The 26,978-nt window shown below is 47.5% G+C and overlaps 1 protein-coding gene across 1 annotated transcript in view; it reads right to left on the bottom strand.

The window, feature by feature from the left end:
- The window catches only part of LOC142573667 (homeobox protein MSX-2-like), a 70,714-nt gene that overhangs the window by 22,496 nt on the left and 21,240 nt on the right, over positions 1-26,978 (bottom strand). The window contains exon 2 of the mRNA XM_075683033.1: positions 3,907-4,094. Coding sequence (XP_075539148.1) covers positions 3,907-4,094 — 188 coding nt within the window. The remainder of the gene's footprint in view (positions 1-3,906; positions 4,095-26,978) is intronic.

Below are 26,978 nucleotides of genomic sequence, written 5' to 3'. Positions count from 1 at the left end.
CCAGAAAGCACTACACAATTCGCGTCGCGCGTACATTCAGCTTACAAAACAATCGCAAACAATGACAATCAAAACAAGCGCGAACTAGACCAAACCAAGCAAATCAAACAAGCGCGAGCGAGAGCTAACGTGGGCAGACAATAGTACGAAAGGAGCGGTTCGGCTGAGACCAGAGGGCGCATCGAGCGGTTGGGCGGGTCCGCATGACACCAGTTTCCCACGCGCACATCACTGAAGGGGCCGCTCTCATTGGTCTCCGCCGTTCGCGGCTCGAGTCTTTCATATTCCGCTCCGCGTTTGCTCTCTGATCTTTCGCTGTGCTCGATCGCTCGGTTACGTCGCCGATGCTGCCGGCGCCGACGCTCGTCGCAGGAACGAGCGCCTAAGAGCTGCGCTCTGAAAACGGTAGCGTTCATCCTCCCACAAACTCCTCGTCCTACGTGACAATGACCAAAGCTAGTCTACCTGAATGTAGAACAATTTATTTGTTTCATGAAAACTTCTCGGTCCTTATATACCAACATCGACACAACGCAATTGAACCCCCACACCTCTCTAACAGGCACAATTGAGTTCTTTCCTGCAGATCACCTTGCCAACGCTGTTGCTATGTAAGAGCGCTAGAGCCCATCGACGTCTGGTGCCCCTCTGTAGGTACACATAAAAAAATCAAAATTCAATGTAGTATTTCTGAAATCGGGACTTCGTACAAGAGCACTTAACATGTACGATAGCAAAGGCCAAGAAGAATGTAACCCACCCTTAATGAGAGTGTCGGAGAGGATTCTATACCAAACATTTGTTCCCGCGATTTAAGGCTGTCGCGTACGAAACGCGAAAAAGCTTTACTGACTGGGTAACATGTGCAACTATTCATTTCGCAGTTGCGTGGCGTGCGCGTGACGCTCGAAAAATAAACAACAGTCGAGCTAAGGCCCCCCGACCATGCATTTCGATACATAAATGATGAAAGTGGAACAAAGGACACCGAAAAGCTACGCAGAGCGCAACCTCTGTTGACAAACTATGTATGTCATGTCATCGCTTTATCAATTTTGGCCCGAGTCAGAGGCCGTATTCACAAAGCTGCTGGTCCGTAAACCAGCAGCACGGTTGTCCAGTGCTTTCACCAATACGTCCTTCGCAACCACCATTGGCCAGCAGTTTTTTTTAACATAATCTGCCTCACCTCCCAACATCCCTTACAAATGAATAATATTCCTAAAGAGACTGTCCACACTGCGACAATGTTTTTCATAACAGACTTAACATTGTACCAAGGCAAATCAAAATATCAGTAAAAGCAGTAAGTTCGGCGGAAACTATGGAGATGTAAAGGTTGGTGTAGGGGCAGTGTGAAGTTGTAAAGAGTGACTTCTTCCTAGTGACGCCATTGCTTCCGTTGTGTTTGTAATTTAAACGATAATAAAATTAGTACTTGTTAATGGTGCTATAGTATTGACAGAATTTTTTTTCTAGTTACTGAAAAGTGCGAAGAGGATTCCTCAAAGAATTCCAATTAAAGGTCAGAAGCACAACGTACTATAGCCGTTGCTTGACCGCGCTGTTATCAGGCCTGAAGTGACATCTCTAGCAGTACCTACATTTAACGGGTGGCGAAATCCCATTGTTCACCCACGCTTTAAATTATGCGGTCTTCAGGACCAGATACTAAGGCACGGGAAGACCAAACAAGAGGTTGAAGAGGCAACGCATACAACACACTGGGCTATTACGTAGCTTCACGCCCAAGCAGCGTGGCAATCTGGGCATGTGTTGACATACGTTTACATAAAGAGCCGCGAGATTAAACGCGGCAAGTGGCCCCGCGCAGGACTGGTTGCAAAACTGATGGCCTGCCATCGCATGACATGATAAATATAAAGACACTCGTTTTCTATCAAGCACACCGAGTTCAGAATGCATTCAGCGGAGACTCTCTAATGGCGCCCTCTGGACTTCCGTAATACACAAGGCAAACAAAAGGGTGAACAAAGAGGACAAGAAAATACGGACGGAAAATGAAAAATAAAGGTCAAACAAATTTGCAGTCGGGCCAAGAGCAAGCACTGAAGGCCCAAACGAGGGGAGAAGGCGAGACAAATCGCGTGGTAATGCAGCATGCACAAGAGCTTACAGAAAAGAGACAATAAAAACAAAAGTACACTACCATTTCTTCTGCTATTACGTTGGTTGCGAGAGACAGTCCGGAAAATGGCGTTCCGTCAAGCTTCCGCCGCATACACACAAGCACGCCGCGTGACGGCAACAAGAATCTAACAGCGTGTTGTGTTGGTCAGAAATCTCAATAGACGAAGATAATTACATAAATATGTGCAGCGCATTCATGTATCAAATGGTTAATAGTGCCGAATCTTTAGAATCCTGTAGAGAGAGTGAAAATACAAGTTATGGTCTTAAGACCTACACGCAGTTCTCGTGTGGTTGGCTGGTTTCTCGAGTCTTTATTTGGTTTGTAGTTGACGCTCAGAAGGCATACACCCCCCGCGCCTGCCCGAACTCCCCACAGGAGTCGACGGCGAAAACTGCCACGGGAACATCGGATTCAATTACAACGTAAGCTTGTCGCAGTAAAAAGGGCTATAGCCTTCGCAAGCATAGTCTCCCGATTGTTAATTGCTTTATTCAATGAGGATCCTTGAAAACTAATGGCTCACTGCGACTGCGAACACGGATTCACTGACACGAGATTACATAAAGTGTATTTTTTAGAAGAGCATCACAGTTCATCAGTTCATAAGCGGACTGCAAACACTAATTGGGCGCACCAGCTCATTGCTTTAGATGGATAGCCCCGCGATTCCACACCGGAAGACAAATCGTGTATTGTGCACGAATGGCGGCTTACATTCAGCATAGAGCGGAAACAGCTTGCGCGCATTTGGAGAAACTGCGCAGTGAACCGGGTGTGACATCATGCAGGCATCTCGATTCCCGGTCGTTTGTCGTCCTTTGCCTGGGTCACGTGCAGTACTTTCCCTTTCATTAAGCAAATTGAGCCTGCTAGACTCGCTGTATAGTTATGTGTTTCACCGGCAATTGTCTGCGACCCCTCACGTTGAAGCGAGCCTCCTTTGACATTACAATGCGACAGCCTAGCGTCGTGATGGTAATTTGTTAAGTTGACAGGGGTTGCAATCTTTTTTTATTGTTCGTCAAGAGAGAAATATGCAAATGGTGGTTCTCTGGTGCATGAACAAAATCTCATTTTGCCTATTTGAGAGCCAGGAGAACAGGATACACCTGAAACCTTTGAATGTTGGTGTGCGTATACGGTAGGGTCGGACGAACTCTTTACCTGACCCGTATTAGAATAATAGCGTATCCATAGCTAGCCTAAATTAGCTTTCCTCCCCACCTCATCCCATTCCCACAAAAATGTGAAAAGGAGGCAATACAGGGCCGTCCCTCAAACCGGTGACAAGAACATGCTTTCGACTTACATTATCTCAATTGACAGCGAGCACAAAGTCTTCTTTCTGTCGCAATTAACCGCACAGACTTCAAAAACTGACAAAGGCGGCCTCTCTTGAAAGGCGGTAGCGTACAATAAATGCGGGTCAATTTATGGAGCAGCCGTTTCGGTTGCACGTTAATTAGGTGATATTACAGTGATTACTGATTATAATGAGTAACAACATGCCGCAAAACACGCTTTCGAAGTTTAAGCCCGCTCGTGGTGTCTATATGGGCGTCATTTAAAAAAGTTATATATTTCTTTTTAACGCTGCGATAATTCGCTACCAGACATTTCGATTTTTCAAGAGATGTTACGTCGATTTGACCATTTATTTCACTGTCACTTTCTATGTTCAATGGGGAACCAATTTACTAACGGCCAACGGCATCGAAGTGGAGCGTGAGCGAAGAGTAGCTGCTTCTGACCTGCGTTTCGGTGAGGTTGAGCGACGAGGAGAACTCGGCGCGCTCGGCGATGGAGAGGTACTGCTTGACTCGGAACTTGCGCTCGAGCGCAAGCAGTTGCTGCGTGGTAAACGGAGTCCGTGGCTTGCGGTTGCTCTTGTGGCGTCGTAGTTGACACTTGACCGGCAGCGAAGGCACCTCGCCCGGCTCTGCACCGGAAAGACGTGCCCGTGAGACCGCAGGCTTACGGATCATTTGGGCATGCCGTGCAAGGTTCGGTTACACTAAAGGCATCTTCCACTCAAGGCATCCGCGTCGTAACAGGAAGCAAGGTGTGACGTGCGGGATAATAACGTGAAAATAACCCAATTTACTACGTCGCGCATAAACTGGTGTAACCAACCATCATTGATTTAATAATACTGCAGAAGATTTTATCATCGGCAACCGGGTCTTCATGCACTCGGGCTCATTAATGCTCACTTGCGCATTCAGGATAATAATGCTCACTCACAGGCGGGGCTCAGTGGTACTACAACACTTTACAATTACACGGGCTCAGATCCATTTGTGTTAACATTAATCGAAATGCGTATAGCTGCCCCCCGCCCAGTGGCTAAAAATTGTACCCACCATCATTCACCGTCGTGTCTAAAATGTAGCGGTAACTTTAAAGGAAATTACAAGCTGCAAAAGAAGCCGAAAATGTCGAACTCAAGAGAAGGATCGTAGTTTATATTTTAAATGACTAATGGGACGCGTAATAATCCCATGATACACTAATCATGATGCCCGATGTCACCAGTATTGCTGCTTGATACACTAATCATGATGCCCGATGTCACCAGTATGAAATGACACCAGTATTGCTGCTTCTCCAACCTCATAACGTGATACTTAGCGTCCTGTCTTAATTTTAAAGAAAAGTTCATAATAAATAAAGCAGATAATAATACGGCCTTTGTTTCGCACTTCTTTTATTGTTTCATTAAATTAGATTTAGGCGCACGTTAAAGAACCCCAGGTGGTCGAAATTTCCGGAGTCCCCCACTACGGCGTGCCTCATAATCAGAAAGTGGTTTTGGCACGTAAAACCCCATAATTTAATTTAATTTTGTTTAATTAAATTTGACAGTAAGCTAACAATGTCTGTACAGATCTACTGGTGACTGACGCACTGGTTATTGAGCAGTCAATAAAGAAACCATTGTTTAAGGGGAAATACTAATAAAGCTGTTCACTTTATTAGTACGCAGCAGTCGAAATAAATTTTCAAATACCGCCGTCACGGGTACAGCCGGCGCACACAAGATGCCGACACTGTCAAGAATAAGCAGGAAGTAATTAAGTTTAAGTGTTACACAGAGCAACGGGAGCTCGTTCGTCCACGACAAACATCGTTCCTTATATTTTTTCTCATGAAGTCCTTTCTCGTAGGTCATGACAGCGATAGTCGGCGTGTTTCGCTGCTGCTGCCGGTGATTATCATGCATTTTTGCGAGCCACTGGAACGCGCGCGGTGCGGAATACGCAATAGTGCGTGAAACTCGTTTTTTTCGGACCGCGACAGGCCGCGCTCCCTGCGTGCGAAGTGGCGCGGCGCGGCGCGAACCCGCACGCTGCCAGCGCCCGACCCCGACGGGGCCGAATTCATTCCGCGGCGCTCTCGTCCCAGCATGTGGCGCGCGTAACTGTGCAGTCACGAACTCCTCGCCGACTTATTTGTCGTCGTCACTAATGGAGCTCCCCGAGCGGTCGGCGCAGCCGTGCTTCCAACTCCCTTACAAGCTTCTTCGCGCACTCTTCAAAAGGTCTCCCCGCCGAGTTCGTGGGCAGGATTAAAGGAGACCCCTACCCACACGGCGCACAAGCATGCTGCGCTGCTAGTTCAGCGACCACTACCCTGACAATCACAAATGGGGGCCCCCCGATGCCGGTTTGCCCTTCTTCGTGCCGCCAAGCTCGCGTCTTGGAGTGGGTATCGTTTATCTGCGCCAGGGCAGTGTATAACCGGCTAGCCTGAAGTTGCCTTCTTGCGGCTTATTCCAGCATCCAACACGCGGAAAAGGAAACTTGTAGCAAAGCCACGACGTAAGTAGTAGCACTGGTTGTTTGGGCGTGCTAAGCCGATTCTCATTGGTATTCTGGTGAATTATTTAATCAGGTGTTCGTTAGAACAGCATGCAGTACCAGTAAGAAAGCGTTACAAACTGCCGGTGAAAGAAACACTGATTTACGCCTGGTTTTACCGGTAACAACTGAGTAGCCCAATGTTTTGTGAGTGATATTCATCAGTTACTATTCCATTTCATTGAACTCAAAGAGGAAGATCATATATAGAGCGGCGACGTAACTGTATTTATGCCCGATACGGAAGGAATCAGGGACATATGTGACGGTTTTGCGGGACCGCATAACGGTTTTTCATGTTGCGATTGTCTACTACACGCATGCCATTTAAGAGGCCGCATAAGTACGTTTAGACTGAGGCACAGCACATGAAAAAGGCCGGCATGGTCTTCAAATGTCTCTGATGGGCGCAGAATGACAGGCGATGAAAAACTTCCCAAGAATTAAAACTTTATTCGGCGAACTTATGCCCCGCAAAGGAAAGTGGAGGTATAGCGGTGATAGTGGCGACGCTTACGGTCGGTGGTCGCCTGATTAAAGGACCCTGCTGGGCATCACGCCATAATTTGTAAGGCGTTCTGGAACGCTCCAATGCCATTGCTATAACTCCCGAATTATTTTTACAAGCATCGTGTATACATCTGTTAACGATGAGCCCATAGGGCTAGCTATTCACGCGAGTCGTACTAGCTGGCGAGAGGTCTGAACCTAAACATTTGATAGCGTATACAGAAAGCAAACACTGACGGAATGCACGGTAAAACTAAGTGCGCGCGAACATATCCGTAGTCTGATGTTACGTGCGATTCGGCCGAGTTGGTTCACGCTGCAAAACAGCGCGAGGAGAATAGAGCCCCCCCCCCCCCACCTCCCCCCTCCCGCAACCCCTAAATCTCAATAGCGCAGTGCGTTAGGTCTTTAGCTTGCGACCGTACGGTTACCGGCGATCAACTCGGGCCGCTCTTCGCGCGGCCAGTGTACGGTGACTTGTCATCGCGGCGACGATAATAAGGCGCACGCTGAGCACTTTCCGACTAAGAGGCGAGTCCGCGGGTATTTTAGCCGCACAAAGAAGGGCGCTGGCATGTGCTCCCCCTACCCCCCTATCTGCTCCGGGGTCAGCGTGTGGTTCACGCGGATCGCCTAAGCGCCCGCAGCCCATTAACGGCTGCCCCCTTTCGCCGTGGGAGAGAGAGAAAGCGTCGCCGCGGCTTGCGCACCCGGTGTGCCCTCCACGGCGGGCTCTGCCCCACGCGTGCTCGCGCTGTGACAGCTGCCGTGGCGGGCCGCTCTGTTGCTCCTCGTCTCCGAAGGTCGGCGAGTGAGGCACGATTAGCACTTCGGCCGCAGCTCGGGCGTCCATCACGCCACGCACGGACGGCCCGGCCCCGCCTTGAAATCAATTAACGCCTGCAAATACTCGCGGCCTCCCCGGTCGTCGTCGTCGGTGGTGGCAAGCAATTGCGGAATTTGCTTAGTAATTACTGGCGCTAATCGTGTTTAATTAAACCTGGGCGCCGAGGTGCACATCCCTCCCGCATGCTGCAGGGAGGTGCGTCGCGGCGTTCCGCAAAAGAGCCCGGCGCCCACTGACAGGAGCCCATTTATCATGACCGAATCGGCAGGTCCTTTTGGGCCGGCCACGGCTAATAGCGGCGCGCTCCTCTTATCGCAGCCCTCTCCCCTCCGCATGCATTGCGCGCATGTGCGCGAGCAGTATCCTCAAAGAGGCCGCGGTTCTCGAGGAAGGCGTCGTCACAGATTCCGGTCAGCCGCGGAGCAAGCGTCCTGCTACGCCGTCCCGGTGCCTTATAGCAGAGATAGAGAGAGAGAATGGCATATGATTCGATATGTTACTATAACATACTATATGCACACGCCCATAGGGTAAGCAGGCGAGCACGCGTCGCGATGTCGAAGGTGCGCGATTCCTACACCGGTCAACTGAAGCTAAAGCTTGGAAGCGTCACGGAGATTTATTATTACATGTATTTTAGGCGGGCGCATGAAGTAGAACCCACGCACGGTCTGCCTTCCATAGCTTGCACAAGCTTCATTCCCATCCTACGATTATTAAGAATGGCACAGTTGTTATCAACATCAAGTTTTTTTTTTTCGGATTGCTCTTGGAAGGAGTGATGACAACCAGCCAAAGGAACGGAGGAATTGAACAAAAAGTGACTTGTTACAGGGGCACGACGCGCGATAACGTTGACGTTTTTTTTTTTTTTCGCATCCAACGTTATCATGTCTTGCACCCTTCCCCGAGATTTTCAGAACAGACATAACAACCCATGACGACAGATGCATCCACATTCTATGGATTCCAGCCCACACAACGACAGGAGAGGACAACGCTAACGAGGCAGCACATAAGGTAGCTCGACGGCTCATTTTCCTAGCTACGGCAGATGTTGATCCCACGTCAGAGTCCCCCGATGTATGAGAGTGGTAGGACGGAATGACCAGATTCAATGACATTACTGAACATTATAAACTGCAGAAGTGCGTTTACCCACCACCTCACCCACAACTCAATCTGTCCAATGGCGACAGTTACAAACCAAGTCATAAGAGTCCGGCACTACAACATGTTATGCTGTATATCCAGCAATATAAATAAATACAAGGATTGCGATGCACGAGCTACCCTAGAACACATACTATGGGAGTGCCAGGGATTAATGCACAGTAATGAGAACGCAGCCTCCACCTACAGCCTCCGTGCGCGTTGGCGGGCCACGCTGCTCAGCTCAGTCCTGGACGAGCCACTCTGGGCAATCCGGCGGGCCGAGGAAGCCGCTAGGAGGCAAGACCTCCTGACCGATACCTAGGCGGGAGCCCACTCCACAAACACGCCGGATAAGAAATAAACTTTTTTTGTCTGTTTGTTGCCCGACATTAGCAGCTAATTCATTTTTTGATAAAGCTATATTTCAATACTTAGCGTAATCCGTTTGAATGGAAGACAGAAAACGCCAATGAGTGAGAGTTCACCAGAGAACAATCGCGGTTATTATTTTCTGTAAGAAATAGTAATGGTGTGTATACTTTAATATAATATAATAGTGTGTATACTTTGGGGTGCCCTTAGCACATAGTAACCCCATCGCTGCAGTCGTGGTCGTCGTAATGACCACAAGACCTTTCGCGGTCTTATACCCTCATGTTACTCATGTGCATGTACTTCGAGAACCTTTCGCGAATCTGCAATCTACCCTGCCAAATGCGAACGCAGCGACACGCTAAGCGCCCTATATAGCCTTATTACTTGAGTGCGCGTATACGCACACTAACGCTCTGTATACTTCCCGGTTAAAGCTGACAGCACAGACTGGCGGCACATCGACCATAAGCCGCTTTACACAAACGTTCAGTAGCCCACGTAGTAATATGGGTACGGATATATCATCACATATATAAATAGAGCAGAGAAAAGGAGATTTAATAATGACTGGAACGACGTCGCTCTATATCTGAAAGTCCAACTTGCCATTTCAAGCGGGGAGACGGAACGATTAAACTGTTGTGCATGAAAAGCACACCTTGATGAAAGTTAAGGCCAATAACTCAAGCGCGAACATTCTCATGCTACTGCGCGTACCGAGGAAGGGGCTACAGGGAGTCAAGATTAATAGCCGGTTTGGGCCGGTAATAAGCTTAAGCAATGCGCATGTCGAGCCGTGATTTATGCCTCCTCCAAGTGAGCTCCTCTTTCTGCCTTTCAATCTTCCCCTCTATGATAGGTTTAGTTTTGCGTGCGTATGCGCAGCAGTCAGCCTTCTCCTTATATCTTCTCACTTTCCTGTTGTGATGCAGACATCTCTTTCGTTCGTTCCGCTCCGTCTCCGTCTTCCCTTCTGAAGAAGACATTCAAGCTTATTGCGACTTCTGTGTTATTGATTGCATAAATCGGTCGAGGGCTTACTAAAGCTGGTTTCCTTGTTTGGTCGCACCAAGACATTCCAAAATGCGTCATATACAGTGGACGCAGCAATTCCCTCCGTCCTCTGTCATGGGTCGTTTTGGCAGACTGCTATCCATGACAACTATAGAAGCTTGAATAAATTGTTCATTTTTGTTTTTATTGGTTTTGCCTGGAAATTGTGCAATGAAAAAAAAAATAAGGGAAACGTAACGCAGGAATGGGATGGAGCTCAAATCAGATACAGTCAACTATCATTAGTTCGACTCGGTTAATTCGACTTCTCGCTTTATTCGAACGTGATTGAAAATATCGCTGAGAAACCATACATTGGCGGTTATGAAAGGAAAACCCGTTTAGTACGAACGCGAAAGCATGCCGCGTCGGTTAATTCGACCCCCACCACAGCCCCGCCATACGCGCTAACGATCACTAAAATCTTGAAAATACAACAAATCCAGCAGACGGCACTACTGCTTCCCTAGGCCACGACGGTGACCATAGCAACCAGTCCTGCAGGGATAATGACGACTTGCGCGCTGTGCCCTGAGCGATCTCTCTTTTGATAATTTTGTCAGCGCCAACAGCAGTGTTGGGGTCTGTGGGCCACTGACCGATGATGACATATGTATAGTTATTGTAAGGTTGTTTTGAAGTAGTTTATCGTCGACGAGAAACTATTTCAAATAATAAAAAGGTGTGAATTCGTCATCTTGCAGCCGTCTGTTATGTAGACCTTTCAGATAATTCGACCAAACACCGCGGTCCCGCAAAGGTCGAATTAACAGGAGTCGACTGTACTTATTTTTATTTTTTATTTTTAATTACTTTATTCACTGAGTGCTGCAGTGCGCAGCGGCGTATCTTGTTATTGGTCAACACCACCACGATGCTGAAACAGCAGTGCAATTCAGCAGCACTGTTTAGGACAGGAAACTGCACCCTCGCGTTCCCGCCGCTACACGCCCTCCTATCCATCGAGTCGAGATGCAAACACGCCCCATTGTGTAGGTATACGTAAAATGCAGCGGAAACGGCAAAGGTATACGAGGTCGAAACCAACATGTATTCCTGTACGGTAGTGTACCCTGCGATGACCAGGGGCGGCTCGCACGAACGTTTAATGACGAAAACAATAAAGAATTTAAGAACGTGCTCTTGTGCGGACTAGACGTTGTCTATGGAACATATAAGAACACGTTTTTAAATTCGTTATTATTTTCGCTATTAAATGCTCGTGCAAGTCACCCCTGGTGTTGCCTCTGTTCGCGTGAGAAGAGCTATGTACATACTTGGATCGCACCGGCTATTGAGGACTCGCAAAAATTATTGAAGTGTTAATCTGGAATCATATATCTCTTCAGTGGTCGGTGTCCGCGGGTACAGGTCTCGCCCAATACTGCTTTACTTGTGCTTTCATAGCTGATTCGACGGCCTGACAAAGACTGCCGATCATCCTATAGCCTCCCTAGCGAGAAGCTGTCGCACTTACATCGAGCGCAATACCGGTAAAAAATAACAATAATAATAAACAACGCTCCCGACTGTATCCAACGTGTACAAGGTCATTCCGCCGTGCACAAAGGCCCAATGTTGCTAAACTTGGACAAACTCCAATATAACAATAGAGAAATAACATGTTTGTTTAGAAGAATGAACAACCCTTTATAGGCGTAACTTATTAGGCCTGTCACCTCTTTCCCAGCCGCGAGCTTGCCGATTTCACGTTCAATTTCTAAGCTGAAGTAGCCCACATAGAGACGACATACGAAGTAAGAGACTCCCTCGAATGCGCTTTTCTTTCTTTCTCCTTTTATCCTCTTACTCAGAGGTGACTGCACCCGTGTACGGTGCGCTGTTTGGTCGCCAGGGAAATGAAGCGTGCGTCCCGCCCCGGCTGAACTTAATCTTGATTAAATATTTTCCTCGTCCGGAGATTATGAGTAAGCGCAAGTCACGCGTATTGTCAGGAGGAGGCGACCCTAAGGCGCGCTCTCTGTCGGCGGCCGCGCGACGCGATGTGTGTGCGTCTGTGCGCGCGCATGCACACATACACACACACACACACGCACACACACCGCTCCTTCGCCGAGGGAAGAGCAGCAGCAGCGACGGCCTCGGAAGCGTTGCGGCCGCCGTTCTCAAAACCAGTCGCGGGGCCCTCTCAGCTCCGCGACGGCCAGTTTCACCTTTGTTTTCTTTCGTCCCGCGCTCTTCGATGGTAATCTATCTCCGGCGATTGATTATAAATTGGACTTGTCAAATTGAAGCGATTCTTGAAATGAAGATTAATTACGGCTGTTAGCTCGTGGTCGCGTCGGCATTTTCGTTTTGATCGGTAACATCAGAAAACAGAAGCTACCCCCGCGCGCGCTACGCAAGAAAGCGGAGGTGGGGGGGACACGGAGGGGCTCTGCCAGGTAGAAATAAACGACGCTTCGGTGTCCTCGAAAGGATGTGGCATGCAGTAATTGCTGAGCGGCAGCATATATATCCGCCGCTGCCACTCGCTTGGCGGCAGCGGAGAAGCCGGATAATCCACGTCGGCTGAGCAAAAGAAGATCTCTCCTGGCGGCCTCTTCCTTGACCCCCCCCCCCTCTTTCCTCCCTCCCGAACTGGCCGCACGTACTTTTTTATTTCTTTTTGCCATGTGTACATTGGACCACGGCTTGAAAAATTGTTTCGGCATGCGATATCACTGCTCCGACCATTTGGAAGCTTTCGGAACCGAATGCAAAGTAAAAAATAAAGGGGGGAAAGGACGGGGGGGGGGGGGGTAGCGGCCGCCGCGCTCATACGCATCGCGTGGCCGATCTCTCAGCAAGACGGGAGCCACTGAGATGCCACTTTTTTGATATTTAAACTGACGGACTCTTTCCCTTTGGCCGAGGGCACCCCTCTCCGGCCGGTCGGCTTGTGGGTTTTTCTTTTTCCCGTTCGCTTTGCATCGGAACGCCCGTGGCGGCTCTTATCGCCGGTGCGGCGTGTGTGTGGTAGGTCATATTAAACAACCTTATCGTATTTATGCTCGGCGTGGTTGTGAAACGCCCGATACCTCAGCGCTTGGTTCGACCAGCGCCGCCCGTTCCCGTTATTTGTGAATGATAAAATGTGTTGCGCTTCTTTTGATGTAGGAGCAAGCAAGGATAAATTTGTTCGTGTATGACGAGTGGCACGCTAGTACAATTAAGGCGCACGCTCGAACGCTGATAAGGCAGAACATTTGCGCAGCGGAGACTAATTAACGAAGTCCATTGGACCGAATTGTTGCTGCTTCCCCACGCACTGCATTTTGGCACATGGGATGTTATGTTTATACATTGACCGTACAGGTAGCTTAACATTATTGTTACGACCAAGGAATGTTCTGTGAAAATTATTCTCGCTGCAAGTATGCTTCTTTTTATTTATGTGTGGTAGGCCTAAAGGATAATAAATTTTCGATAAGCGTCTACGATTTTGTGGGGAACGCCTCAAGTTCATGCGAAAATTGGAGTAACACCGATGATTAGAGGCCCTGTCATTGCTGGTTTTGACGGGCACAAGCCAATCCAAGTGCAACAAAGCATTTCTAGAGTAACTCCAGATGGAGCTTATGTTCCATACGTATAGTACCGCGGATAATCATGTAAGGGTTATTCTGATCGGGAGCGAAAAATGTGAAATTTCCCGTCCCTAAAACAGTAAACAGGGTTCTCGCTCCTGTAAAATAAGTGCTGACAGAGGAACCCAGCTACAAAGAAAAAAACAATGATGTTCTGCACGAACTTCTTTTGCATAAAGAAGCACGAAGTGTGCCCAGTCCCTGTGACTTTTATTGCATCGAAGACAATGTTGGTTTGTCGATGGCAGTGGAATCAACCTTTCAGAGCTCTATGCCATTCGTCGAAATTAAGAATGCAGAGCGGCGTGGAATGAGATTACGAAGTTGAATGTGAAAAAAAAATGATCCTTTGTAGGAAAAAAAATTTAATATCGCGGCCGATCCCCCGCATATGTGGGAATACGTGATAAGGGAAGCTCTTTTTGATGTTTATTGAATTTCCTCCATTTCAGTTCTTTACGTGCATATCTGTAGCTCGATGCTCGTCGCTCAACGCGCACGCTGGTCCAATATTGTCACCTTCTTTCCCCCACTCTGCTACCGGTTTTCTCACTTCTTGCCTCTTGGGGACTTATTTATTCGGGCACTTATACCCAGTGGCACATGCCCAGTGCAGTGACCCAAGTTGTCTAATCATGCAGAAAACCAGTTGCCCAATTTATTGTATAATAGGCAAGACAGCATCAGCTAGCAACCGACGGCCGCAAAGTGGGGAGAAGAGGCAAAGAAAGCTTAGCTTTAATACGTACGTTTGTACTCTGTTCCATGAAGCGGGCTCTGACTGGATGCAAATACACTTCTAAGGTCAACACATACATTGATGCCGAAAACCTTGTTGCATATGGTCAAAGTGCAATTTGGGAGAAATTTGCCGTTCTCTATTGCAAACGCGCCATTATTACTGAAATGAGGAAAACCTTAGACTGAGCTAGTTGGTACACACACATTCTTTCAAGGGTTGCGACACGAATGGTGGTCTGAATATGAATTCAATGATTGTGGCCGATCCTCTCCCATCCTTTCTCTTTACCTTTCCTGTAATAATCCTTAAATGAATATCAGTGGCGCGGCGTCAGAGACGGTGCGACAACGAAACGATGCCACTTTGACATTCCCGCACTCCCCCACGGTGAAGTAATGGATTTAGCAGCATCTGGATGATGTTAATTAACGGCTTGTTAATAAAAATGGATATGTTGTATTAGGGAAAAGATTAGAGAAAACTCACCCCGACAACATTTGTGTACTGTGCTTGCACAGAAACGGTCAATATACGTGAAAAGACCGTGAATTTCACTATAGACAGTGACATCGCTATGACATATTGCAACGTATATAGGAGAAGCAGCTTGGGCACCCATTTTATACAGACGGATATTTGGCTTCCAGTTCCCCCAACTAATGAAAAATCCTTTCCCGCCGCGGAAGGAATAGGAATAGACGGAAGAACAGGCACGTTAGCCAGTTCTCAGACCGACTGGCTATCCCGCCGCGGAAATACAGTTACGCTAATGAGGTGCACTTTTTCTTACTTTTCTTAACCTTGTGTTTTCACGCAGCTCGTATTAATGCAGAGGCGGTTCTGAAAGAGCAGTCTAACCGTCAAGGCTGGTTTAGTGCTTGTCGTTCCTTCTTCTCACTGTTGCGAACAATTGTTGATGCACAGAATAAATGCACTGAAAAAAAGTCGGTTCGCAAATACATCACCTGCAGTATGGATGTTATTTGCTACAAATGAGAAAAAGAAAAGCTTTGGCAGCTTCGCAGCGGTACACTTTCTGCCATGAGAAATGCAAAAGGTGTTTGCTTATGCAGCGAAGTGGGCGCACTTAGCAGAATGCTAAAGGGAATGTCTTTTTGGATATTCAGCGAAGCTGTGCGAATCATTTTTTTTTATTTTACAGCGCAGCTCTTAGGCGCCCGTTCCTGCGTCGAGCGTGGGCGTGCCGCGGCGTCCCTCGTAACCGAGCGAACGAGCACAGCGAAGGCTGAAAGAGCGAACGCGCGGAGCGCAGTGGGTGATGAAAGACGGCAATGGCGAAGAGAGCGCGAGGAGGAAAGCGGAAGAGGAGGGTATGGCAAAAGCGTAAGAAAAGCGTAGTGACGCACAAGACGGGCTCTGCGGCGACTATGGCTACGAAATGGCGCCTGAGCAGCGCGTATCAGACATATGGAAACAAAGCGCTGCCTGAGCGGAAGTCATGCAGCCCTCCACCCACCCTCCATGTTTCGTTCTTCCACACTTCCTCGCATATACTGTTCATGCAATGACTGGCCCGCGTTTGTGATTCCTCAAGCGCCAACGTCGCTAAATTTTCTCCAGTGTCCTTTTTCGTGCCTTATAAGACGGAAGGGCAACACTTTTCCTATTCTGGGACCGAATTCACAAAGCTTTTCGTTCATAAGGGCTATTTGCCACTCTGGCTGGCCGCCTTCGCTAGTAATATGTCCGGCGTCAGGAGTGGCTAGAATATCCTCGTACTAAGAATTCTACCGTAACACATTTTTGTGAATATACGGGCCCATATTAACGCACAAAAAAAGAAAAACACGTTCTTTCGCTAGAACTTTTACGAATAGTTCAATCGTGAAGTTGGACAATTCATTAGCAAAGACGGTCGCACAAGCAAGCAGACCTTAAGAAACGAAAAGCTTTCTGAATTTGGCCACTGATTCTGACGTAAATGAACGAGAATAAGGGGAACCGAGGGCCTATATAATAGTCACTTTTGAGAAGGGTGGTGGTTGTTGTGCCCTCAAGAAAAAAAGCACAAGTTTCTGCGTCAAAAAGAAAGGAGGGGAAATGCGCCGAAAGAAACACGTGTACCTGAACATCCGTCATCAATTTCGCCGCTTACTTCACTTTATCTCGCCAACAAGCGCGCGAGGCCCCGCGCCAGCAAGCTGCGCCCGCGAGTCGACGCGGGAGGGCGACATGCTAATGACGTGCGAGAGATTTCGTACGGCAACGCGTCGCAGCTGATTGCGGTTCTGGTTTAGCCAGCGGCCGGCCCAAACGAGAAGTCATTTCGGAGCCCGGTTTCCTTTTTTTTTTTCGCTATTTCGTTAGAGATAAAAATGCAGCCCTGCCTTCCCACCACGCGCGTGCCGGGAACATTCGTCACTGATATCGAGAGGCGAGGCTTCTTCCCCGGCCGAGCCGGGACGACTTGTCGCTCTCGCCGACCAGCGGCGAAAGCAAGGCTATAGCAATCAGTTCCGACTCGTTGCCGCGTGAAATCGCGCGCGTGTCATTAGCACGTCGCCCTCGTATACATCACGCCCAAGGTACACGGCTCTCCGGAGAGCGCATCACGTGACATCGAGCAAAAAAATAAAAACAGACGGCAAATTAAAAAACGTCGCGTTTTCTTCTCTTTTGGTATTATTTTCCTACTTTACAGCGACAGCTCTTATGGGGACTTCCAAGTTGTACTTGCGGCATCGCCACCGTTGATGCCCCTAGAACTCCGTGTCACACTATATGCTGGAAGTCTCCTACAATCCGCCCATTGTGAAAAAAAAGAAAGATGAAAAGCAGAAATACCCACCCAGTATATTTAGATTGTGGCGAAGATTGCTTATAAAACCTGTGCGACAAACAGGAAATGCTTTGTCGGTGAGACCTCTGGGTTTCCTCGCACTTCTGGACAACTTTGCTGAGAAAAATTGCTGGAAGTATAGAGAAACCATGGCGGTTTATATAAGCGCACCCAAATTGGTCAGCGCGGAAAAATTGTAGTACTATTTTACAGCGCAAGCCCTGAACGATATTCTCACCCGACTTTTCTTTGCCTCGGGCTCGGTCCGGACCGAGGCCAAGGTGTCTTACCGGTGGGGCCGGTCCGGTTACATGCAAAGTTCCACTCCAGCCCCGGCAGGGATACGGAGACTGTTCGTTCTGTCTATAGTGCGGCTGTTTAGCTATTTAGCTAGTACATACTGGGGCTATTTAGAATGCAAGTAATAGTGCACGACCATCATGACCCATACTGTGCTATATACTATAGCATACTATACTATATATTGCGATCCATACTGTATATTGCGATGGCTATCGCTGTTAGCGCGTCACGCACTGGGCAATACTGCCATCTTTTTAAAGCCTGCCTTCGTTAATGACTGCAGTGATAATTGTAATATACAAACTAAAATGCTCGGCCTGGAATGGAACAAAGGAGATGGTTTTTAGCAAATTATATATGGAGATTGTAGATTGCTGCTACGATACCAACAAGAATTATAGCTGCGTCTCCGTAAAGCTCAAATATAGAAAGCTGGTGGTATTTGCGCACCTGCACAAATGTAAACATTTTAATGTTTAAGTCATCGAATACCAGGATTTTCGAATATATTTTGTGTAACATGGCAGCTCCTAGGATGGCGTGGTTTCAAAGATTTCTCAGAACGTGATTTGAAGACTCACAGGGTGGCTGAAGGAAAGGTCTATTTCGACTAGTTAACTACAAGAATGCAACATGGGCATCTGTGCGTGCGATTGCGATTTGCCACAGAATGACCGAGGTTACTGCGAGATAGACATAATTATCTTCTCGAGCACCGTTGTACCACGCATGCACGCAGTCTGGTGTATACATAACCAGCTAAGAGCCCCCATCGCAGGTTACGCCGCTGCAGATGCGCTTGGCCTGTCACCAAGAACGTTTCCTCCAATCGCACTATAAATTTCTTTCTATATTTCCGCGAAACTAGGAGCAAACAGAAAGAGAATAAAATAGAGATGTTAAGATTCTGACAGATGTTCGAGAACTTTGAATTTATGGAATCACTTTGTTCACTCGATGGCAAATACATATACTTGCAATTCTGTAGGCCTCCTCCACATTTGCACGTTAATATGCTTGCGGTATAATATCGGCCTAAAGCGGCGATGCTTATGGAATCCCAACGCAGCGGCCAGTGTTTAACATTTGTGATGTTGCCAATATCTTGCGCAATTTTTCTCTCTACAAGCACGTTTATGCTTGTACAACACCGAAGCATTCTGTGCTTTCGAAAGAGATAACGCAGCAGGGCGCTTCGGCGCGGCTCCCTGACTGCGCTTGCTATGTCTCGCCAAGTTCACTGCCTTCTTTCATTAATGTTATTAAAAATTAATGTACGTATGGAGATGTTGGTGCCTTGTAGAGGCTCCGACGTGGAATAAAAAGAGGAACACTAATTGAAGAACAAAGCCACAACAACAACAGCCCTCACGAACGAGTTCCCCGCTGTGAACTAATCGCTGTTCATTGTCTTGTTGCTTAGTTACACTAAGGGAATATACTTCATGAGACTAGAGGACGTCAAACACCGAAGATGCAACGGAATTCACGTGTAGCACATGCTGGATAGATGCGTGGGAACTATAGACATGGAGGCCATATATGGCTAGTGTCCATCTATAAATATGACGAAAAGTCTGTGTTCACACTGTCTTAGCTCCAAGTCCGCTTGGGCATGAAAGTGAACAAAATCCTGAAGCTTTGGAGGCTTAGCACATTTGGAGTCGAAAGCGTGTTGAATTCTCTGAATGCTGTGAATCGAATGCACCGCCTTCAAATATGCACTGTAAGCAATTATGCGGACCACAACGCATAATTCTATACTTTCGGTGCCTTAGATATTATATTTTACCAAAATTGTTCTTTGAAATTGTTTTCCTTCAACAATAAGTACCAATGCTTATGCGGCCTCACTACGTACACGAGTATGCTACCTCAGAATGCAGTACACTGCACCGTACATTTGAGCACAGCGACTGGCAACTGCATTTCGCATGGTATAGCCGGTGTGCTTCCCTGGCTGCGGCGAAGTATTCGGGAAAAGCTGTGACCTTATATGGCGTGCCCCTTCGGGGCGCGAACTGTTGCGCCAAAAGATGAAATTGTCACTTCTTTTTCTTTTTTTTTTTGTTTTTAGTTCACAGACCCTCGGGTCGAATTCGCAACGCTTCAATTTGAATTAGCTGTTCTTTCTTTCTTCTTATTGTCCAATCGCCTTAGTAATCATCTGATACGCTACGACGATTGCTGGAAACCATTTTTATGAACCGCCCGTGTCCAAGGGTTCGGTTTACGTTTTAGAAACCGAAACCTTGCCTTACCTAATTCCGATATTGATAGGAAAAATATCGTTCATTAAATGTACCAAAATATGAAAAATATATACTGTATTTACTCACGAAAGTAAATGTGGGAAACCGTAGACAGCGTTTTTTTATAAGGTTATTAAATAAATGTGAAGAAGATCTTGGCATCATGGGAGATGTCGACTACTTTCCTCGTAGCAAACCGAAAAGTAAGAACAGTTCACATGTAATTACACAGTTTAGATATGCACAGTGCACCGCTTTGCATATACATGCATACAACCACAAGCTTGGACACGGTAACATGGTTTGGGAATAGTTCGCACGCCCGCGTCGCACGAAACACCACGAGCACAAGCACTACAAGAGAATGCGAATACATGTAGCCATTAACTCATTACTTATCTGCAACACTTCTGAGTCCTTGAAAAAGGATTTTAAAGCACATACTTGTTGGGTTCACTTGTTTGCCACGGTCCCAATCTTTTTTTTTCTGAGACCCGATATTTCTGAGACTGGAGTCATCAACCGTTTCATAAAGCGAAGCAAATTACAGCTTTGCATTCGCGCTGGCTGTCTTGGAAGTGCTGCGTCATGCTTTAAGCCTCAGTGATAGCATATGAGTAGTGAGTAGCGCAGTCATTGGTGGAAAAAAGGAGGAATAGTAAAATCTCCATGTTTAGATAAGCAGAACGCTTCCTTCAATAACAGCAATGTTGCGCAGTGTAGACGTGTAATGACAAAACGCGACAAAAGGAAGAAGTAAGCCCGCTGCAACAATTATGCCGATTAGTCCTCAATGGTATCACATCGAAGACAGTACTTAAAGATGCGCTCGCTAATTAGAAATAAATATATAACCTTGGAGACTTTATTTTTTCAGTAAAGTAAACGCATGTATAGAAAAGTACGCGGCATTCCCGCGTGGCTAGGCCTTTCGGCGCGGGCTGTCGCAGGAGGTTCGCCGGGCGCAGTGTTCACGAACGCGACTTCGCGAAGCGCACTGACCCACCAGAACACCGTGCACCCTTCGATACCCAAGCTCGTCCTCACGGCTCTCCTCGACTGGCGTGCGCCCCCCCCCTGCCCCCCAAAAAGAAAAATAATAATAATAGTAATAAATAAATAAGCCAAAAAAAGAAACAACCCCGGGCCGCCGCTGTGGCGAGCACTTTTAACAACAAGGGCGCAGCCTGTTAACCTCGGCTGCATCTGCGTGTACCTTCCATTCACACGTGAGTCGGCAGAGCATGCGCCAGTCGTGCCGTTCGTTGGTACGGTGATTATTTCTTCCTCCACTTGATGCCTGCGTTTCATTTGCGGCGGTTGTAAATAAGCGGCCGGCGGTCCCGCGCGCCGGTGGCACCTCTTGGCACGCCAGGGGCCGTCGTAGCATGCAAAGGGGGGGGGAGGAGGTGCGGGGGGGGGGGGGGGGGTCGACTGCGACCGGTCGCGCTTGCGGGCCGGACTCGGGGAGCTTCTCGCGCCCGTTCGTTTGCTTCGATTATTTGGCCATTTCCGAATCCGCGAAACGCATCTGAAAACGACTCGTGAAAAATGACGCCGCGTAATTGCCTATTTCAAAAGAGCTTTCACGCGCTCACGCGTGAGAATTGGCGTGACCACGGGCGCCGCGTGTAATCGTTTTACGAGCGAGGTGCCTCCCCCCCCCCCTTATTTTTTTTTTTTTTTCTCGCGCAGTACCCGAGGCCCCTGTTCGCGGGCGCAGTCCGCGGGTGGCCCCACTTCTTTCTGATGAGCGCCGGCGCTGCTACGCGCGCCCCCGACCCTGCCAACCGCACGAGCTCCTCTCTCCTTTCTTTCAGTGCGCTTCTCTGTCGACGGACGCGGAGAGCCGCAGAGAAAACATATGTCCTCGAGAAGACTCTCGAAGTGCGCCTCCCCAAACCGCTGTCATTAATGCGTGAGAATAACTTTTCTTTAACTTATTTGTCTTATATTTAATGCAGGGGTTATTGAAGGGACAAATCTGTTTCTGGCGTGCACACAAATTACGGTGCACTTAGCGACGCGTTTAATAGCGCCCGGTTTCTTAGTCTCGAGGCTTTCGAGGGAGTTCATTCGGGGCACATGACAGGCCAACCACACTGGGCGGTTTAGGTTTTCAGCCATGTAGCGAAGGTATACTTCTTCGCGCGAGCGACCATCACGGTGAATAAGCCGCGACGAGTTCAGAGACGCCTGCAGATAATGGGGTACTGGCTTCTCCTCATCTGGCTTGTGTCAGAATAAAACAAAAAAAAAAGCACTAAGAAAGCAAAAGAGCACGCAAATAAGAAAATAGAAGGTAGAGCGAAAGACTGACGTGCCTTTAAGCGTGGTATTGAACAAATATGCCGACGAAAAACCTCCTAATCGCCCCCAAAGCCCGTGACGCTTCCAGCTGGTGAGACACGCGAAACACCTCGGCTTTGGGCGAAAAAAGGAAAGAAAAAGGAAAAGAAAAGCTCGCTCGCAGGTGTCTTTAAACCTACACCACACCACGCGAGCTGCTCGGCGCTGTGTTTTTGTTCGCCGGAAACATTGGATTACTCGTGTAATTCCACCTTGAAGGATGGGCCACTTTCGTGAAGGAAGCAGCTCGCTCAGGGCGCCGCCAAGTGGGCGGGATATGATGCCTAATGACGCCGAAAGGATGCTCCGTCTCGCGTCGCCGCGTGTTCCTGATTCGTCTTGTACGTCTATACTTTCATCGGCGGCCGAGAACAAAGCGATTCGTTGAGCCACGCGCTGCTGGTGATCCCCGAGCGCCTGCTCGGTGCAGGCTTCTGCGCGAATGCACCTCCCTTCAGTCTGTTCCGTTCTTTTTGATTCATGCATGGCGCTGAATGAACGAAGAGCTGTACTGATGTGCCGATCGCATATGGTGTAATAGCAGTGAGCGCTTATACGTAGCTTTTGCTGATCTCAGCAACCTGTTCTCTACCTCTTCTCTAGCGTCAGTGAACCCTCATTACGTCTGCTGCCAAAGCGAGGAGCTCTTTGGCTCTCGGAAGCCGTGTCGATGTAGCGACGGCTTCTAAACGCGTAACCGTTCTGTACGGGACAAGGGGTCGTGATTTAGCGAGATTTCTTTGAGAAGATGGCGAGCGGTTAGAATTATTTGCGCTCTCTGCTAACAAACGGAAGAACGCAATGGTTATACCGAAGGTGCAGCTGTCTACAAAAGCTTTTGAAATGTGGAAAGTATACACGAAGAAGCGCGAATACCTCGGGTCCTAACCTGCTAATGTGCAGTGCAAATTGCACTTCAAGTGCGGGGCCTGGGAAATGTCTGATATGAAAACAGCTACGATATAAGCCGGCTACAACGGTTTTCCTAATTATCCAATAAAGGTTCAAGGTATGCATGAACACGGGAAAGGCGAAATACTCGGGTATCTTGAATAGCAAAACTAGCATCGAAATATCTTATTCCTTGCTCGAAATGAACTGCCGTTATTCAATTTCGCTAATACTTCTAGAACATCTTGCGAATATTTTTTATAATGCATATATAGGCTCGGAATCCCGGCTTCAGACAACAGAAGAACATTAAGGTGTCCGTGTTCAATGTTGAGCAGCAAGCGCCTTCGTTCTCCACCTAAACTATCCCGACTCGATACAACAGTACTTTTCCGACTTTTACAAAATCCTTTGCCTTGTCCATCAAAACCCGCCGTGGTTGCTCAGTGGCTATGGTGTTGGGCTGCTGAGCACGAGGTCGCGGGATCGAGTCCCGGCCACGGCGGCCGCATTTCGATGGGGGCAAATTGCGAAAACATCCGTGTACTTAGATTTAGGCGCACGTTAAAGAACCCCAGGCGGTCGAAATTTCCGGAGTCCTCCACTACGGCGTGCCTCATAATCAGGAAGTGGTTTTGGCACGTTAAACCCCATAATTTAATTTAATTTTTTTGTCCATCAAAAGGGAGCTGCGGCAGCGAGGAAACTATTGAACAAGCTCTTTGCCGCTGTCCCCGATGCAGCGCACACAGGAAGTCCCTCACGACCGCGCTGGCCCGTCTTGACGACCGGCCGCTTTCGGAGCTGCAGGCAGTCCTGGAACGTCGGTCTGTACAGTCACCACAGTACAAGTAGGTCAAGGCACTCTTGAAGTTTTTTGCGTTCAAGTGGCCTATCAGAGAGGCTATATTTCTCACGGACGTTCCCTACATTCTTTATTTTTTTCGTGGACTTTCTTTATCACTCCTCTATTCTTTGATCCTTTCATTTCCCCTTACCCTTCCCCCAGTGCAGGGTAGGAAATCAGAATCTCTTGCGGTTAACCTCCCTGCCTTTCCCACCCCCTTTATCTCTCTCTCTCTTCCTCTATTAGCACTAACCTTCCTGGCTTTTTTGTGCTGGTGCGCGTCGTAATTAACTTAGAAATTAAACTCAGAGAAATGACACTTATCATAATTCGGCCGCGCAAAAGGTTCTAGCAACAAGAATATAGAAAACACATAATTAATTCGAGCAATAAATATCAGTCTAACGAGATTATCAGCGACTCGAAGCCGAGATATACTAATCACATTTCGTCGATGAAACAATGAATTGTATATTACATCCCGATACTGACGATAACCTTTCCGGAATATTCATTTAACGCCATACGTTCTCTTTATTAAGCCTTCCTTTTCCATAGCCACGCCACTTACTGCATCACTTCGTACTGTAACACATTTCCTATTCACTTAGCAGTATTACAACACATTCAAAATCAGGGTGTCCCCATGCTAACTTGTATTTAATTGCGCAGATATGCATATTGGCTCCTCCAGTAACATGGACTATTTAAACACGCATCTTCAGACTGAGATGAAGAAGCCTCGAGGTACAAGCATCTTCAGAACTATTTCAGAACTTTCAAGACACCTTATTCCCTTTTCCGTACCTCGTATTAACCCAAACTCATTTGAACAACAAAACATTTCTCCATTCAATCTTACTTCCGGGTGTATATATCACTATGTACAATGCCTATGAACGTATGGTCGGCGTTCTTGCACGCACAACACTTCTAATCCAGTATTATTCGTAATGTCAAAGTGTCATTTCCTTAGTCTGTATCCGTGCACGTTTCTGTAATTGAGTGATTAGCAGTGTATTGGCTTTATTGAAATGCATTTGCTGTGCCAATAACGCGTATGTTCCATTTCTTTATTTTCACTGGAGGCCAACTTACGTCCAAGTACTTCGAGATGCCCTTCGTGTATATTGTCTTGCGCATTCATCTTTTGAATTAATACAACATTCCAGACCTGAAAACTACAGACATCACAAACACCAGACCTATCATCAGCGACACATTCCCATCACCACACGGGGCTTGCCTGTGCTGGTCTGATTTAAGCTATATAGGCACTGTGAGGATATTGTTGCGCGCATTGGGTACTCCATTATTTTTTTTTCTATCAGATGCTCCACCAACATACACGATCAGTTGCTCCAACAGAGCCCATCTACAGTAGCACGCGTTAAATGGCAGCCCTTAGGAGGTGCGTATAGCGCGGCGCAAAACTCGCGAGCCGGTTATCGTGCGACCGCGACCGCACTCGGTCGGTAACAAGCTTCCGGCTTCTTGGCACACCTAGTGAGAGTGGCTGGCCATGCGCGACAACACAAACAGCGTTCCAACTGCTCGTGTGGCGGCAGTAAGGTCTTTTAAGAAGAAATGAGTGTTCGCTGACGTACACCTCCCGCCAAGCGTAACTATTGCCATCACCTGCGAGCTGTAGCATAAAACAAATTACACAGTTCCAACGTCGCGTGCCCTCGCTGCGGGACAGCCCAGTATACCTTCAACGTGCGTGCCTAGTTAACAGATAGTACCTCACCCGATTCGTTTAGTTTACATGTGTATAGCTGTTCATTCAGGCTCACAGATATTACAGCTACTACTACTATTACAGATATTACAGCTACCCCCGTAAGCTATTGCTTACGGGGGTATGAGCCAATGCGAAGGTAACGTTTTTTTTTTTTTGTACCACTCGAATAGACACCGCGTTTCTGCATGTTATATGCATGATTCCAACGAATGTATAGACTGTACGCCTCACTTTGCTGAGTGCTTGTAGCCTCCGCATGACGAGAAGGCTGAACCATTGCGTTTTATGCTTGCTTGGGGTGGTGGAGGGTATGAGCCATTGCTGATGATGATATTTTTTGTGCTATTGGACCGGACGACGCGTTTTTTTTTTCACCACCGCCAAGGACGATTCTTCGGCAAGTACCCACGCTCAAAGCCTGGGAGTGTGCGATCAAGACGGGTGACCCAGAATGCCAAGTCATGCTGGCAGAGGGACTAACCGCGTCGCGGCCACATGGCCTCCATCGCTAGCTCCTCTGCCAGGATCTCAACTGCTCATTTACAGCTCCAATAAAGTTTACTTCTCTTTCTTTCTCTCAAAGCCATCGGGGGTATGAGTCACTTAAGGCTTTCGCCTTCATAAGTTTTATTGATAGAAAAATTTGCACAACATTGTGGATAGGAATAGCCAATGATCAAGAAAACTGCGCGCCTTCTTACGTTTTATGACTATCCTATGGCATTGCATTCTAGTATTGCATTTCTTGGTGTCACCATTCGAAGTAGGACAAGTATTGCGTTTTACATCCTGATACAGCATACCAATTGTTTCGCCTTACTGCAACTCGACATTGTGCTGTGGCTCTGCTTGTCTTATCACACGAATAGACCACTAAAAGTTTAATTGGAAGGTTGGTAATATACAGCACCATCGTGTGACCTCTTTTCGCCCATACAATGCGCACACTATATTACTATTAAAGGTCAGTGCTTAGGAGCAATGCGTTCGGATTGCTGGTATTCCTTCATTATTTTAATCCCTGTGAAATATTCTAAAGCGAAAATATGCGCGATATTTCAGAATAGTGAGTACATACAATTGCAGCTGTAATGATGGTAACACTATTAGTCCCGTGCACAGATGGTCATGGGAGAATAATTTGAGCACAACGTATAAATTTCAGCGGGTCAGGCGAATACTACAGAGCACGTTTGATCTGATGCCTAGATATAAAAAGAGAAAGAAAAATGAAAGAAAGAAAGAAAGGAAAAGGAGAAGGAAGAGAAAACACAAACAGTAAGGAAGAGGAGCCGTCAGCCTTCTTCGGGCTGTTGGCGGAGATCTGCAATATGATATTCAGGCAACGCCAACGTATTTGTTCTTTGTATTTGCTGCAGATACTGTCATCCGCCTTTAGGCGGCGCGAGATCCAACGGCAAACTATAGAGCAAACGCTGGCCCAGTCGCGATAGCCCCTTCAAGAGTTGAACTACGACTTCCGTTCCCATAAATCGACATTCTGA

Source organism: Dermacentor variabilis, chromosome 1 (genome assembly GCF_050947875.1).
Source record: "Dermacentor variabilis isolate Ectoservices chromosome 1, ASM5094787v1, whole genome shotgun sequence".
Taxonomy (NCBI): domain Eukaryota; kingdom Metazoa; phylum Arthropoda; class Arachnida; order Ixodida; family Ixodidae; genus Dermacentor; species Dermacentor variabilis.
The sequence above is the reverse complement of the archived record's forward strand: the minus strand, read 5'-3'. Positions and strand labels throughout refer to the sequence as shown.